This window comes from Erinaceus europaeus, chromosome 12, assembly GCF_950295315.1.
Source record: "Erinaceus europaeus chromosome 12, mEriEur2.1, whole genome shotgun sequence".
Lineage (NCBI taxonomy): Eukaryota > Metazoa > Chordata > Mammalia > Eulipotyphla > Erinaceidae > Erinaceus > Erinaceus europaeus.
This window is the reverse complement of record NC_080173.1, coordinates 697,298-711,738: the sequence shown is the minus strand read 5'-3', so window position 1 is coordinate 711,738 and position 14,441 is coordinate 697,298. Positions and strand designations below refer to the sequence as shown.

The 14,441-nt window shown below is 39.6% G+C and overlaps 1 protein-coding gene across 1 annotated transcript in view; it reads right to left on the bottom strand.

Annotated features, from left to right (window-relative positions):
* EFCAB13 (EF-hand calcium binding domain 13) overlaps positions 1-14,441 on the bottom strand; it is a 224,760-nt gene that overhangs the window by 52,443 nt on the left and 157,876 nt on the right. The window contains exon 46 of the mRNA XM_060202483.1: positions 619-669. Coding sequence (XP_060058466.1) covers positions 619-669 — 51 coding nt within the window. The remainder of the gene's footprint in view (positions 1-618; positions 670-14,441) is intronic.

Below are 14,441 nucleotides of genomic sequence, written 5' to 3'. Positions count from 1 at the left end.
AACATTTGTTTGTGAGTAAAGGTACTTTAAATTGGTGTGTAAGAAACATGGGTCAACTAGTAAAGACCATACATAGGGCAAGTGCACAGATCATGTTGTATTTGATAGTCTAAGCAGAGAACTTGTTTTCTAAGACCCAGTATAAGACACACAGTTCTGGCTTCTGGACATGCTGGGGACTGAACCTAGGGCCCTGGAGCCTCAGTGTGAAAGTCTTTTGCATAACCATGGTGCTGAATAGGATCTACTTACGTGATCTCTATTTTGCCCTCCATTGATCAGGATTATTTTGGTCACCCCCAAAAAGTTTGTGAATTATGTTTTATCTTTCCACCTATCACTGTTTTCTACTTTTATCCTTCTGTGACAGAAAGGACTGTATGTTCCTAACCTGTAAAACTTGCTATGTTTACAACAGCATATGATCCAATTGCTAAGAAGAAACAGAACTGAAATCCTGTTACAAAGTTTAAGTGGACAAATTTATGAAAATTGGACACATTATATAGATATTTCATGCTATTTTAATTAAGATGGCTATATAAAATATGTTTAGAAACATATATAATTCAAGTACTGCTTAAACATTATATTCTTAGACTTGTACTAACTTCTCACCTGTAACTGCTTGTACTCCACCCATAAGCATATCAAGATCAACTTCTTTACCTTAACAACAGGAACAAATAACAACAAGAAAGTAACTCAGACTCAGAAAAGAAAGTATGAAACCCATTTGTTGTAGACTTCTCTTTCCCAGTGTGGCCTAAATCATCCTATTCCCTAGACCACAGGCACGCCACTGGCCAAATCTAGCACAGAACACATGTTGTAGGAATGCCTGTGACATTTATGGTTTTCTTTAAATTCATACAATACAAAATGAACATTGTAACATGTTGGTATGCATGAGACCCCGGAGAAAACAACAGTAACACATTATGAGATTAACCCACCACACCAAGTGAGATTCATCCCTGGGAAACAGGTAGAGTTCAACATCCCCAAGTCAATCATGCAATCTACCATATCAACATAAAGATATAAAAATCACAGGGTCTTATCAATAGATGCAGAAAAAGCATTTGGCAAGGTCTAACACCCACTTATGATAAAGGCCCCTATGAAATTAGCAGTGGAAGGAAAATTTCTCAACATAAATAAGACTATCTATGAAAAAGGCATGGCTAACATCACACTCTAGGGTGAAAACTGAAAGCTTGCCCCCTAAAAACAATAACTAGGCAAGGATGTCTCTCCTCTCTCTCTCTTTCTCTCTCTCTCTCCCTCCCCCCTCCCTCTCTCTCTCTCTCTGTCTGTCTCTCTCTTTCATTCTCTCTGTCTCCATAGTTAAAAACCGAGGAATAGTTCCCAGGGGCTTACCATAATAACTCCAGTGTTCTTAGATGGTGCCAAAGCCCTATAGTTTCTAGTTTGACTGCATAATTTTTGTAAATTTTTGAGGGGTTAATGGTTTAAAGTATAGACTATTTTCACTCCTTTTTATCCCTCACTACTCCCTTCACCAAAGGGAGGTGTACCGATTCCCACCCCCACAGAAAACCACTATGGTTCTCCCATAGGACATGCCACTGGCTGTCCACAATCACCACTTCTATTGAACACATTCCTAGATGTCCTCTCCATCACAATCAAGCAAGCAAGACATATGAAAGGAATTAAAATAGGAAAGGATGAAGTTCAAATTATAATTATTTGCAGGTGATATCCTGGTATGTGTAGAGGACACCCAAAAACTCTGACAAAACTACGGAATATCATCAATAGATTAAGTAGCAGGTTTCAAATCAATACGCATAAATCTGTTGCACTTCTTTATGCAAAGCACATGAGAAAAGGGACCTAAAGGAAGTAATCCGATTTACACTGAATCCAAAAGCATAAAGCACCTAGGAATAATTCTAACAAAGGAGGCGAAGGACCTTTTCAATAAGATGATGTTATGGGAGTCTTTTATTCCAAAAGAGATGCTCAGTTTAAATCTCCATCTTTCAACACAAGTCACTAGTTAATGCAGATATATCTAAATATACAGTCAGTAGTGCTCATGTAAAGAGATCCCTGTCACTCTAATAGCCACGTCATCATAATGCAATAGTTACAAGAATGTGAATTATCAACACAAAGAAAATGAGGGTTGTACGTTTTCTTCTCCATTCAGATCTTATTGACACTAGTCCAAATATTTCTGTTACCAGATAAGGACTCTGAGCATCTTTAAATAACTGCCAGGGCCAGAAGATGGCTCAGCTGGTAGAGCACACACTGGGCCACGTGAGCTAACTGTGTTTGCACGTCTGGCCACCACATGGGACACCTGCCTGGGGAACATTACAGTGGAGTAGTGCTGGGGTATCTCTCCTCCCCTCTGTGTCTCTCTATTCCTGTCTCTCACCCTCTGAAAAAAAAGAATTCCACAGGAGGTACATGAATCACGCCTACACAGAGCCCCTGCCATAACCCTAAAAACAATAAAATTAGTTATAAAATAGCAATCTGTATTTTGGCAGACCCAGCAAGTCAAGGGGAGGGTAAAAGGAGGTTGGTGGGGAGTAGGAACTCAGTTTCCTGAGAAGGAGGAAAAAGGGCAAGTGAATGGTGGGCAAGGCCTGCTGACACCTAACTTGGGCCAGCAAACCCACGAGAAGAAAGAAGATGTGTGCCCGTGACAGTAACCTTACAACAGTTCCTCAATCACGTGCTTTCTAAAAATAAACGATTGGCCAAAGGAAGTGTGTAGTCATCTATAGCGTCAGCACAGTTTTAACTACCTCTAAAATACTGCCCACTACCGACATAGAAAAAGTGAAATGTTAATGCAGCATTAGACGATAAAGAAGATGCTTCAGAGACACAGACTGAAATTATGTTGCTAAAGTGTAGGGAGCCAACAGTCTAAGAAATTCAATAAATTGCAAAAAATATTTTATCAAATAAAAATTAAAATGCCACAACAAGAAAAATTTAAAGTATTTAATATATCCTAAGTCCTACTTAAGCTTTATATTCATAGACTTTTATTAACTTCTCACCTGTAACAGCTTTTACTGCATCCATCAACTTATTAAGATCAACTTCTTCTTTACCTGTCATAACAGGAACAAAAAAGAACATGAAAGTCAGAGAAAAGAAAGCATAAAACCTACCACATCACCTATTTTGTATGAATGCTTATGAGTTAAATCTCAGTTTTATGTTTTTTAAATCCAAACAGCACAAGAGGCACATTGTACTGTATTCAAAATATACGAAATTCAAATTCTGGGTCCATGTCAAGTTCTCTATCAATGTGGACATTTGTGTACACACTGACTAGGGCTGCCTTAGTGCCACAATCCAGACGTGAATACAGTGACAGAATATTACAGTCAGTGAATCCTGCACTTTACATGATTGTCTGACTTTATAAAAGCACAGCCAGAATCTGCCCTAGAGGGCAGCCTCTATGGAGACTACACTGCACTCTTTTATTTGTTAAGGGCCACTAGGTACATAAAAATGTTCAGTATTTGTGGTCTGGGAGGTGGCGCCATGGATAAAGCATTTGACTCCTTGGCAGGAGGTCCTTAGTTCGATTTTTGGCAGCACTTGTACCAGAGTGATGTCTAGTGCTTTCTCTCTATCCTCTTATCTTTCCTCTCTCATTAAGACAATAAAAATCACAATCATCCACATTTATTTTTGAAAAACAGTGAGTCCAGAACATTAAAGGCCTGGCTTGCTAGAACAAAGCAACAAACAAATCAATCAAGAAAAAGAAAAATATTAGGGAGAGCAATGGTTCTTAATGTGAGAGAGGTAGAAGGTGGCTCACTCTGTTGGACACACACATCACATGAACAAGGGCACAGGTTCAAGCCCAGGCTATGACATCAGAGCATCTGAAGGGGGAAGATTCGCATGAGGGTGGAGGAGTACTACAGTGTCTCACTATCTCTCTCCCTCTCTTGCTCTCTGTCTCTCATCCTTTATCTAGAGGAAAGAAAAGGAACTGGTCACCAGCAGTGGATTCATGCAGACACCAAGCCCCAGCAGTGATGGTGATGACAAATACAATGTTTGTGTGATCACATTACAGAGAGAAAGGGTATCAGGAATTAAAGAGGAAATGGGATTTTTTGATAGAGCAGATTCTAAGAGGTAGATTCAAGTGTGTTCTATAATTTATTCTGTGCAATTTTGTATATTTGTACTACAGTGTGTATGTGTGTGTGTGTGTGTCTAAGTGTGTAAAAAGCATTAACCCACAGTCATATCAAAGTCACATTTTTAGGGATATTAAAACCCTTTTGTCACTAGATCATCAAACATTTTGACCCCTAGTCTGCCCCAAGAATTGATGTCAAAGACTGGAGCATTATAATTCATTAGCATGGCATTAGAATAGTAGAATACAAATAGTTGACATATATAGAATAGATTTTATTCCAAAGTACATACAAAAATCTACCAAATCTGATCCTATTTACAAACTAGTAGCCTCAGGTATACCTAGTTTAATATTTTAGGTGACTTAATATTTAAAACATTATTATTAAACATGCATTACCAAATTAACCCCAGTGTTGGAATTCAATGAGTTTACACATTTTAAACATTAAATGCTTAAAGCAATTACATGATACTGGCAATCCTAACAAGGGATATTTCAAAGAAATCAAGTTTCCAAATATCCTGGTTATAAGAATATTTATCAGCGGAGCCAAGATGGCAGACTGAGAAGTAGCTTCTGGTCTGAGTTCCGACAACTGCTGGAAACGGTAGGATTTTTTGCCTTCAGCAGGACAGTGAATTCGGGGTCCTAGCTGTGACACCAAGGGGGCGAATATAGCCCAGTTTGGGTTAGGATATAGAGGAAAAAAGAAATTTTTTTTATTATTCCCAAAGCACACCCCTGTCAACCCTCCCCCCCCATAACCAGACCCTGGGTGCCAGAAAACTGCTCCTAGCAGGCTTCCCTATTGAGCTTCTTTCTTTACCAAGATTCCTAGCTCAATAGGGGTTCCATTCCAAGTCTATTCCTTTCTGAAACCCTCAGCCCTCTTTGTTTCTAAATGGTCAATTGGATCTACAAAAGGAAAAGATTGCCCTGAGAGGTTATTTTTTAGGTTTTTGGTTTTTTGTTTGTTTGTTTTACTTTCTTAACAATCAGCTGCCTCTGCTCAGGCGGCTTGAGGCAATTGGGACAGGGTTTTTTAAACTGCTCTATTTTATTATTAATATTGTATAAAGGTGTATCTCTTTCCCCACCTCCTTTAGGTTGACCAGAATTAACTCTTAGTGTATTTTCCATTGCTAGGGGACTGGGCATCTTATCCATTGCAAGAAGAACTTGTTTTACTACTGCTACCTCCTCTACCCACTCTCCCCTTCTGCCTCCTCCTAGCTAATTAAAAAATAAAATAAAATAATAAATAATTAATTAATTAAAAACGTTCCTTTCACTGCTCCTTTATTACAGTTCTTTTTCTTTTTTTTCTTTTCTCTCGTTTTTCTTCCTTTTTTTTCTTATCTTCCTTCCTTCCTCCTTCTTCAGCTTTCTGAATTCACTGATACTCGTTTGTGAATTATTCTGGGAAGAAATCTGACTCAGAGTGGACTCTCTATGTGTGTGTCTCTGCTCTGCTTCTCTTTCTCCTCTTGCTACCCCTAGAATATACAGTGGATAGTAGGTTTGCATAACTGTCTGTTTTTGCTATCCCTTTCTCCTTTCTCTTTCTTCTTCACTTGGACTTGGTTGCTATTTTTTCACAGACTGGAGATATTGTTTGGCTAACTTGTAGTGGTTAAACTGCTTCAATTCTTGCTTCAGTTGCTATTGTACTTTCTGAGGTTGGTAATTGCAATTGTCATAAAGGTATTTAGTACAGTGTTGCTTGTACTCAAAACACAACAACCGAGGGACAACAGAACATAAATTAAGAAACACAGTAATAAAAAAAAATGGGTAGATCAAGAGCAAATAAAACTGCTACCACAATGAATGAAGACAAGAGCCCAGAAACTACAAACTAAAAACTACAAAACAGCCATAAATAACCATAGATAAGAAAAGTATGCAAGCAATAATAAACTTATGAATCACAGAAATGAAAACAACATTGAAGGAAAGGAATGGCAGTATTAGGGAAACAACAGTTGAGACCCCCAAGGAAAATACTCATTATCTTCAGGCAATTAGATAACTGAAAGCTGAAACAGCAGAACTGAGGAAAGAAGCTGAGGAAAGGGAAAGCAGACTAACAGAAGCAGAAAACAGAATTAGTCAGACAGGATGAGTTAGGGAAAACTAAGAAAGAGGTGAAAGAGCTCAAAAAGAGATTGAGAGACACAGAAAACAACAACAGAGACATATGGGATGATCTCAAAAGAAGTAACATTCATATAATTGGCCTGCCTGAGGCAGAAAGAGAGGAAGGGGAAGGAAACATTCTAGAGGAAATTATAGAAGAAAACTTCCAGACCTGAATAACAGAAAGGACATTAAGATTCAAGAGGCCCAGAGAGTTCCAAACAGAATCAACCCAGACCTGAAGACACCAAGACACATCATAGTCACAGTGAGAAGGAGTAAGGATAAAGAAAGGATCATAAAGGCTGCAAGAGAAAAACAAAAAGTCACATACAAGGGAAAACCCATAAGACTATCAGCAGACTTCTCCATTCAAACTCTAAAAGCCAGAAGAGAATGGCAAGATATATATCAATCGCTGAATGAAAAAGGGTTTCAACAAAGGATAATATATCCTGCTAGACTTTCATTCAAACTAGATGGAGGGATCAAAACCTTCTTAGACAAACAACAGTTAAAGGAGGCAACCATCACCAAACCAGCCCTAAAGGAGGTTCTGAAAGACCTCTTATAAGCAAGAACTTCACTATAATACTTGCAATATATCAGAGTAAATAAAAATTCGTTGAACAATGGCACTACAATACATTAAATCCATAATATCAATAAATGTCAATGGCTTAAACTCACCCATCAAAAGGCACAGAGTGGGAGGTGGATCAGAAAACACAAACCAACCATATGCTGCTTGCAAGAATCCCATCTGACACAACAAGATAAACACAGACTTAAAGTGAAAGGATGGAAAACTATCATACATGCTAATGGAGCACAAAAAAAGCTGGAACAGCCATTCTCATCTCAGACACAATAGATTTTAAATTAAATAAAGTAATAAAAGATAGGCAAGGACATTACATAATGATTAGAGGATCAATCAGCCAAGAAGACTTAACAGTTATTAACATCTATGCACCCAATGAGGGACCATCTAAATACATCAAGCACCTACTGAAAGAACTTCAAAAATACATCAATAGTAATACAATAATACTGTGAGATTTTAACACCTCACTCTCACACATAGACAGATCAACAAAGCAGAGAATAAACAAAGAAATAAGAGAATTAAATGAAGAGATGGTCAGACTAGACCTCCTGGACATCTTCAGAGCCCTTCACCCCAAAAAACTGAAATACACATTCTTCTCAAATCCACACAACATATACTCAAGGATATACCACATGTTAGGCCACAGAGACAGCATCAATAAATTCAAGAGCATTGAAATCATCCCAAGTATCTTCTCAGACCACAGTGGAGTAAAACTAACATTTAACAACATTTAAAAGACACAGAATTTGGAAACTAAACAACATACTCCTTAACAACAACTGGTTCAGAAAGTCACTCAAGAAGAAATTCAAATGTTCCTGAAAACAAATGAAAATGAATACACAACCTATCAAAATATTTGGGACACAACTAAAACAGAGTTGAGAGGGAAACTCATAGCCATACAAACACATTTTAAACAACAAGAAAAAGCTCAAATAAATGACCTTACAGCACACCTCAAGGACTTACAGGAAGAGGAACAAAGGAACCCTAAAGCAACCAAAAGGACAGAAATCACTAAAATTAGAGCAGAAATAAACAACATCGAAAATAAGAGAACCATACAGAAGATCAATGAAGCCAAATGTTGGTTCTTTGAAAGATTAAACAAAACTGACAAAGCCCTAGCCAGACTCACTAAACAAAAAAGGGAGAAGTCTCAAATTCATAGAATTGTAAACGATAGAGGAGATATCACAACTGACACCACAATAATCCAGAGAATCCCGCGAAATTTCTATGAAGAACTATACGCCACCAAGCTAGAAAATCTGGAAGAAATGGAAGAATCCCTAGAAGCATATGACCTTCCAAAACTGAACCAAAAAGAACTACAAAACCTAAATGTACTAATAACAGACAAAGAAATCGAAACCGTTATTAAGAATCTCCCCAACAACAAAAGTCCTGGAACAGATGGCTTCACAAACAAATTCTACAAAACCTTCAGAAACAGTACCCATACTTCTAAAGCTTTTCCATAAGATTGAAGAAAGAGGAAAACTCCCTTCCACCTTCTATGAAGCCAACATCACCCTGATACCAAAAGCAGACAGGGACAGAACAAAAAAGGAAAACTACAGACCAATATCTCTGATGAACATAGATGCCAAAATATTAAACAAGATCTTGGCCAACCGGATACAGCAGCATATCAAAAAGATTGTTCATCACAACCAAGTGGGATTTATCCCAGGAATGCAAGGCTGGTTCAACATACGTAAGTCAATCAATGTTATTCACCACATCAATAAAAGCAAAGCCAAAAACCACATGATTATCTTAATAGATGCAGAGAAAGCCTTTGACAAAATCCAATAACCATTCATGCTCAAAACCCTACAAAAATGGGAATAGATAGGAAATTCCTCAAGATAGTGGAATCCATATGTAGCAAACCTACAGCCAACATCATACTCAATGGACAGAAGCTGAAAGCATTCCCCCCTCAGATCAGGGACTAGACAGGGCTGTCCACTGTCACCGTTACTCTTCAACATAGTGTTGTAAATTCTTGCCATAGCAATCAGGCAAGAGAAAGAAATCAAAGGAATACAGACTGGAAGAGAAGAAGTCAAGCTCTCACTATTTGCAGATGATATGATAGTATACATAGAATAATATGATAGTATACATAGAATAACCAGCAGAAAACTACTGGAAGTTATTAGGCAATATAGCAAGTTATGAGGCTACAAAATCAATGTACAAAAATCAGTGATTTCTTTATGCAAATACTAAATCTGAAGAAGAAGTTATCCAGAAATCACTCCCATTCACGGTTGCAGCAAAATCAATAAAATACCTAGGAGTAAAGCAGACCAAAGAAATGAAAGACTTGTATATTGAAAACTATGAGTCACTAATCAAGGAAATAGAAACTGATACCAAGAAATGGAAAGACATCCCATGCTCATGGATCAGAAGAATAAATATCATAAAAATGAATATTCTCCCCAGAGCCATATACAAATTTAATGCAATACCCATCAAAGTTCCACCAAGCTTCTTTAAGAGAATAGAACAAACACTACAATAATTTATCTGGAACCAGAAAACACCTAGAATTGCCAAAACCATCCTGAAATGAAGAAATGATGAAACAGAAATGAAGGCATAAAACTCCCAGACCTCAAACTTTATTATAAAGTCATCATCATCAAAACAGCATGGTACTGGAACAAAAATAGGCACACAGACCAGTGGAACAGAATTGAAAGCCCAGAAATAAATGCCACATCTATGGACATATAATCTTTGAAAAGGGGGCCCAAAGTATTAAATGGAAGAAGGAGGCTCTCTTCAATAAATGGTGCTGGGAAAACTGGGTTGTAACATGCAGAAGAATGAAACTGAACCACTTTATCTCACCAGAAACAAAAATAAACTCCAAATGGATTAAAGACCTGGATGTTAGACCAGAAACAATAAAATACTTAGAGGAAAATATTGGTAAAACACTTTCCCACCCTAACCTCAAGGATATCTTTGATGAAACAAACCCAATGCAAGGAAGACTAAAGCAGAAACAAACCAATGGGACTATATCAAATTGAAAAGCTTCTGCACAGCCAAAGAAACTATCACACAAACAAAGAGACCCCTCACAGAATGGGAGAAGATCTTTACATGCCATACATCAGACAAGAAACTAATCACCAAAATATACAAAGAGTTCAGCAACTTAGCACCAAAAAAGCAAATGACCCCATCCAAAAAGGGGCAGAGGATATGAACAGGACATTCACTTCAGAGGAGATCCAAAGGGCTAACAAACATATGAAAAGCTGCTCCAGGTCCCTGATTGTCAGAGAAATGCAAATTAAGACAACACTAAGATACCACCTCACCCCTGTGAGAATGGCATACATCAAAAAGGACAGCAGCAATAAATTCCGGAGAGGCTGTGGGGACAGAGGAACCCTTTTACATTGCTGGTGGGAATGTAAATTGGTCCAGCCTCTGTGGAGAGCAGTCTGGAGAACTTACACAAGGCTAGACATGGACCTTCCATATGACCCACTAATTCCTCTCCTGGGGTTATACCCCAAGGACTCCATAACACCCAACCAAAAAGATGTGTGTATTCCTATCTTCATAGCAGCACAATTCATAATAGCTAAAATCTGGAAGCAACCCAGGTGCCCAACAGCAGATGAGTGGCTGAGAAAGCTGTGGTATATATACACAATGGAATACTATGCAGCTACTAAGGACAATGAACTCAACTTCTCTGACCTATCTTGGTCAGAGCTAGAAGGAATTATGTTAAGTGAGCTAAGTCAGAAAGATAAAGATGAGTATGGGATGATCCCACTCATCAAATGAAGTTGAGAAAGATCAAAAAGGGAAACTAAAGGCGGGATCTGACTAAATTGAAAGTAGGGCATTAAAGTAAAAACCCTATGGTGAGTGGGAGGGTGGACATGTGGCTTCCTGGGCTGGCGGGGGGGTTGGGGGTGGGGGCGGGTATGTGGGATGGGACACAATATTTTGGTGATGGGAATGGTGTTTACGTACATACCTATTAAATTGTAGTAATATAACTCACTATTTAATTAATATAGAGGGGGAAAAATTGATTGTATGTCTAACAAAGGGACTTTTCTAAGCTAACCTAATTACCAAATAATGTGATGATAACAGTAACTATCCATTGCCTTCTCGAACCCTAAGACAGCAGGAACCTCACATTTCCACTATAGAGCCTAAACTTCCCCCAGTCCTGGGACCCTAGGGTGGGTCCCAGTTTCCTGTATGCTTCTCCCAATTCTTATCAAATAATATTGCATCCACTGATTGCAACCTAATCAACGCAATAAGTGCCACCCCAGCATGCTTCACTTCAGACTGTGTCCAGAGACTTCAGGTGTGGAACGACAACCCTTCAGCTTCATTACTCGGGTGAGATCTTTCCTTTCATAGTATTCTCTAATTCCATCCCAGGTGGTTCACTTAATTACAAAGTCCCAAAACCTAGATATAGACCAGGTTCCAGGAGATAGAGCATATGTCCACACGTATCCATAAAGTAGTGCAAATATATACCTGAAAGCAGAAGTACACTAGAGTTTGCAGTGAGTACCCCCCAACACTTCATCTCCACTATTCCAACCTTTGGGTCCATGATTCTTCAACAATTTGTTTGGCTATGTATGTTAACTCTCTTTTCAGCCACCAGGTTCCAGAGGCCATCAGGATGCCGGCCAGGCTCCCTGAAGTGAAGACCCAACCAATCCATCCTGGAACTCAGTTTCCCCAGAGACCCACCATTCTAGGAAAGAGAGAGGCAGACTGGGAGTATGGACCAACCAGTCAACACCCATGTTCAGCGGGGAAGCAATTACAGAAGCCAGACCTCCCACCTTCTGCAACCCACAATGACTTTGGGTCCATGCTCCCAGAGGGATAGAGAATGAGAAAGCTATTGGGGAGGGGATGGGATATGGAGATTGGGTGGAGGGAATTGTGTGGAGTTGTACTCCGCCATCCTATGATTTTGGTAATGTCTCCTTTCTTAAATAAATTAATTAATTTAAAAAAATAAAATACAAAAGAAAAAAAAATTTATCCACTGCATTCGTAACCTACAAGACAGCAAGGAACATTCCTCATGTTTTTAAAATCTGTATTTCCCAGTGCTAGAACCTCTGGTGCCTTGCTTGTTTTCTCTCGTGCTTCACCTGCTCCATACCCTTTGCTACTGCACCTGCTAACCTGATCCAAATCAGTGCACCCAGTGCCACCTTGACGTGCTTCACGTTGGACTGTGTCCAGAGATGCCAGGCCTGGAATGTCCACCATCCAGCTCCCATACTCTGGGGAGACCGTTCCTAGCTCACAGGACTCCTAAGTTCCATTTCAGGTGGTTCAACTCCTAACAAAGCTACAGAACACAGATACAGACCAGGGCCCAAGGGATAGGGCACATGTGCACACGCATCCATAAATGAGGGAAAACATATTCCTTAGAGTCAAAGTGTGCAGGAGCCTGCAGTGAGGAGACTTAGACTCAGTAACTTCAGCAAGCAAGTTAAAGGACCTAAAAAACACACCATGAAGAACTTAATCAAATATTTTCTACTTAGGCCTACTACATACTCTCCTCACGTACTCATATATCACTTCCCTCAGTCACTCTCACTCTGTCTGATAAATTAAGGGCTACAAAAGCTGGATAAGGGCAAGGGACTGACCCACTTTAATGACGGCACTTTGGGTCATTACCAAATCACCCCTTCATCCAGGGCCCTAGTCAGGGAATGCAGGGATTACCACAGAGACAGGATGGACCTAGACCTCTAACAGCTGCCCGGGTCCACCATCACTGGTCATCTCCATCAGGGACAGCACCATGAGCTCTCCTGTGGGCCTCTACAGGAACGTGCCCTCACTGTAGAACAACAACGGTAGAAACTGCCCCACACTCTGAAGGGAGACTGGTCACTCAAGGAAGACTGACCCTGAAATGAGAGCAGCCTAGAATGTTCCTGGCTGTGACCATGCACTGTGAGCTCAGACTGACAGAGATGCAGAGGTTACATGGGCTCCTGGCTAAACATGAATACACATGGGCCTCAGGTCAGATTGATGGGGTTTACACTTAACAATATTCACATACTTTCCCCATATTTGGGAGCTATCTCTGCCCTGAACTGGCTTTCTAGTTCTATTCTGAACTCTAATACCATCTTCCCAGGCAATACCTTTAGCCAACCTGCATGTCAGCTATCAGACTCAGACAAAAACGTGTCAAGTCATGGGCCCCTAGGAATGTACCAAAATAGCCTTCCTAGGTTCTTCCCATACGAAGACCCTTAGTTCCATCTGCTCTATTATTATCTTTAGGTTCCTGATTATTAAACAGTTTTCCTGCTTCCTATCTTACTGCTTTTCAGCCCCCAAGTTGCAGATGCTACCATGATGCCAACCTGACTCTTCTGAGCAGAGGTCCTCACCAATGAGTGCTGGGCCTCACATCCCCAGATCCTGGCCACACAAGGAAAAGATAGACACAGGCTGGGGGTTTGGACCTACCTGCCCCTGTCCATGTCCAGTGGAGAAGCAATTACAGAATCCAGACCTTCATCCTCCCACACCTCATAAAGATCTTTAGTCCATGCTCTCAAAGGGATAAAGAATAGGAATGCTACCAATGGAGAGGATGGGATAGGGAACTCTGGTCATGGGATTTATATGGAATTGTACCTCTCTTCTCATACAATCTTGTCAATCTGTATTAAACCACTCATTCAAAACAAGCTAAGGAATGCAGTATTCTGTTGTAGTAACCAACATTAAATGATAAAACACAGGCACTATCCTAGACTATAAATAAGTTATGAATGGAATGTAACAAAAAAACATACAAAACAAGACAAGTGTGTGGGAACATAAGCATGCCTGAGTATTTTCTAAACAAACACCCTAGTAACTGTGCAGCATTATTTGCTATCAACAGCAAAACATACTGATAACTTACAATTATTTCCAGGAGCCCTTTTTTCTAATGACTACAGAATGGACTTGACTCCAGGATCTCTAATTTCCTTTAATGTCAATGATGCTCATTGCAAAAACTAATCACCTGAATTTCATAAGCAAAGCTCAACTGAAAGGCTGAGAAGTGACTCCGGCACTCACCACTAAATGGTAGGTCTTCCATTAGCTTCTCAAGCTCCTTTTCTGTGAGCCTTACTCCCACGTTTTCTAGAAAACTGTTGACTCTACTTCTCTTGACTTTTCCTCCTTAAGAAAAAGGACATGAGGAGAGAGCAAAATTATCAGAATAGGAGAGGAAGCAATGTTGATGGTAGTTCATCCAGAAAAGTACACCCTTTACCACCTGAGGACCCAGGCTCATGCCAGTGTAAACTTCACGAGTGACGGCAGAGTGCTGTGGTCTCGGTCTCTCCTTCTCTCTCTAGTTTCCTCCTAAATATGAGGTGATGCATTTGCTCCATTTTTTTTTTCACTGAATCTCACTAGAACATATGTCTTATTTAGAGT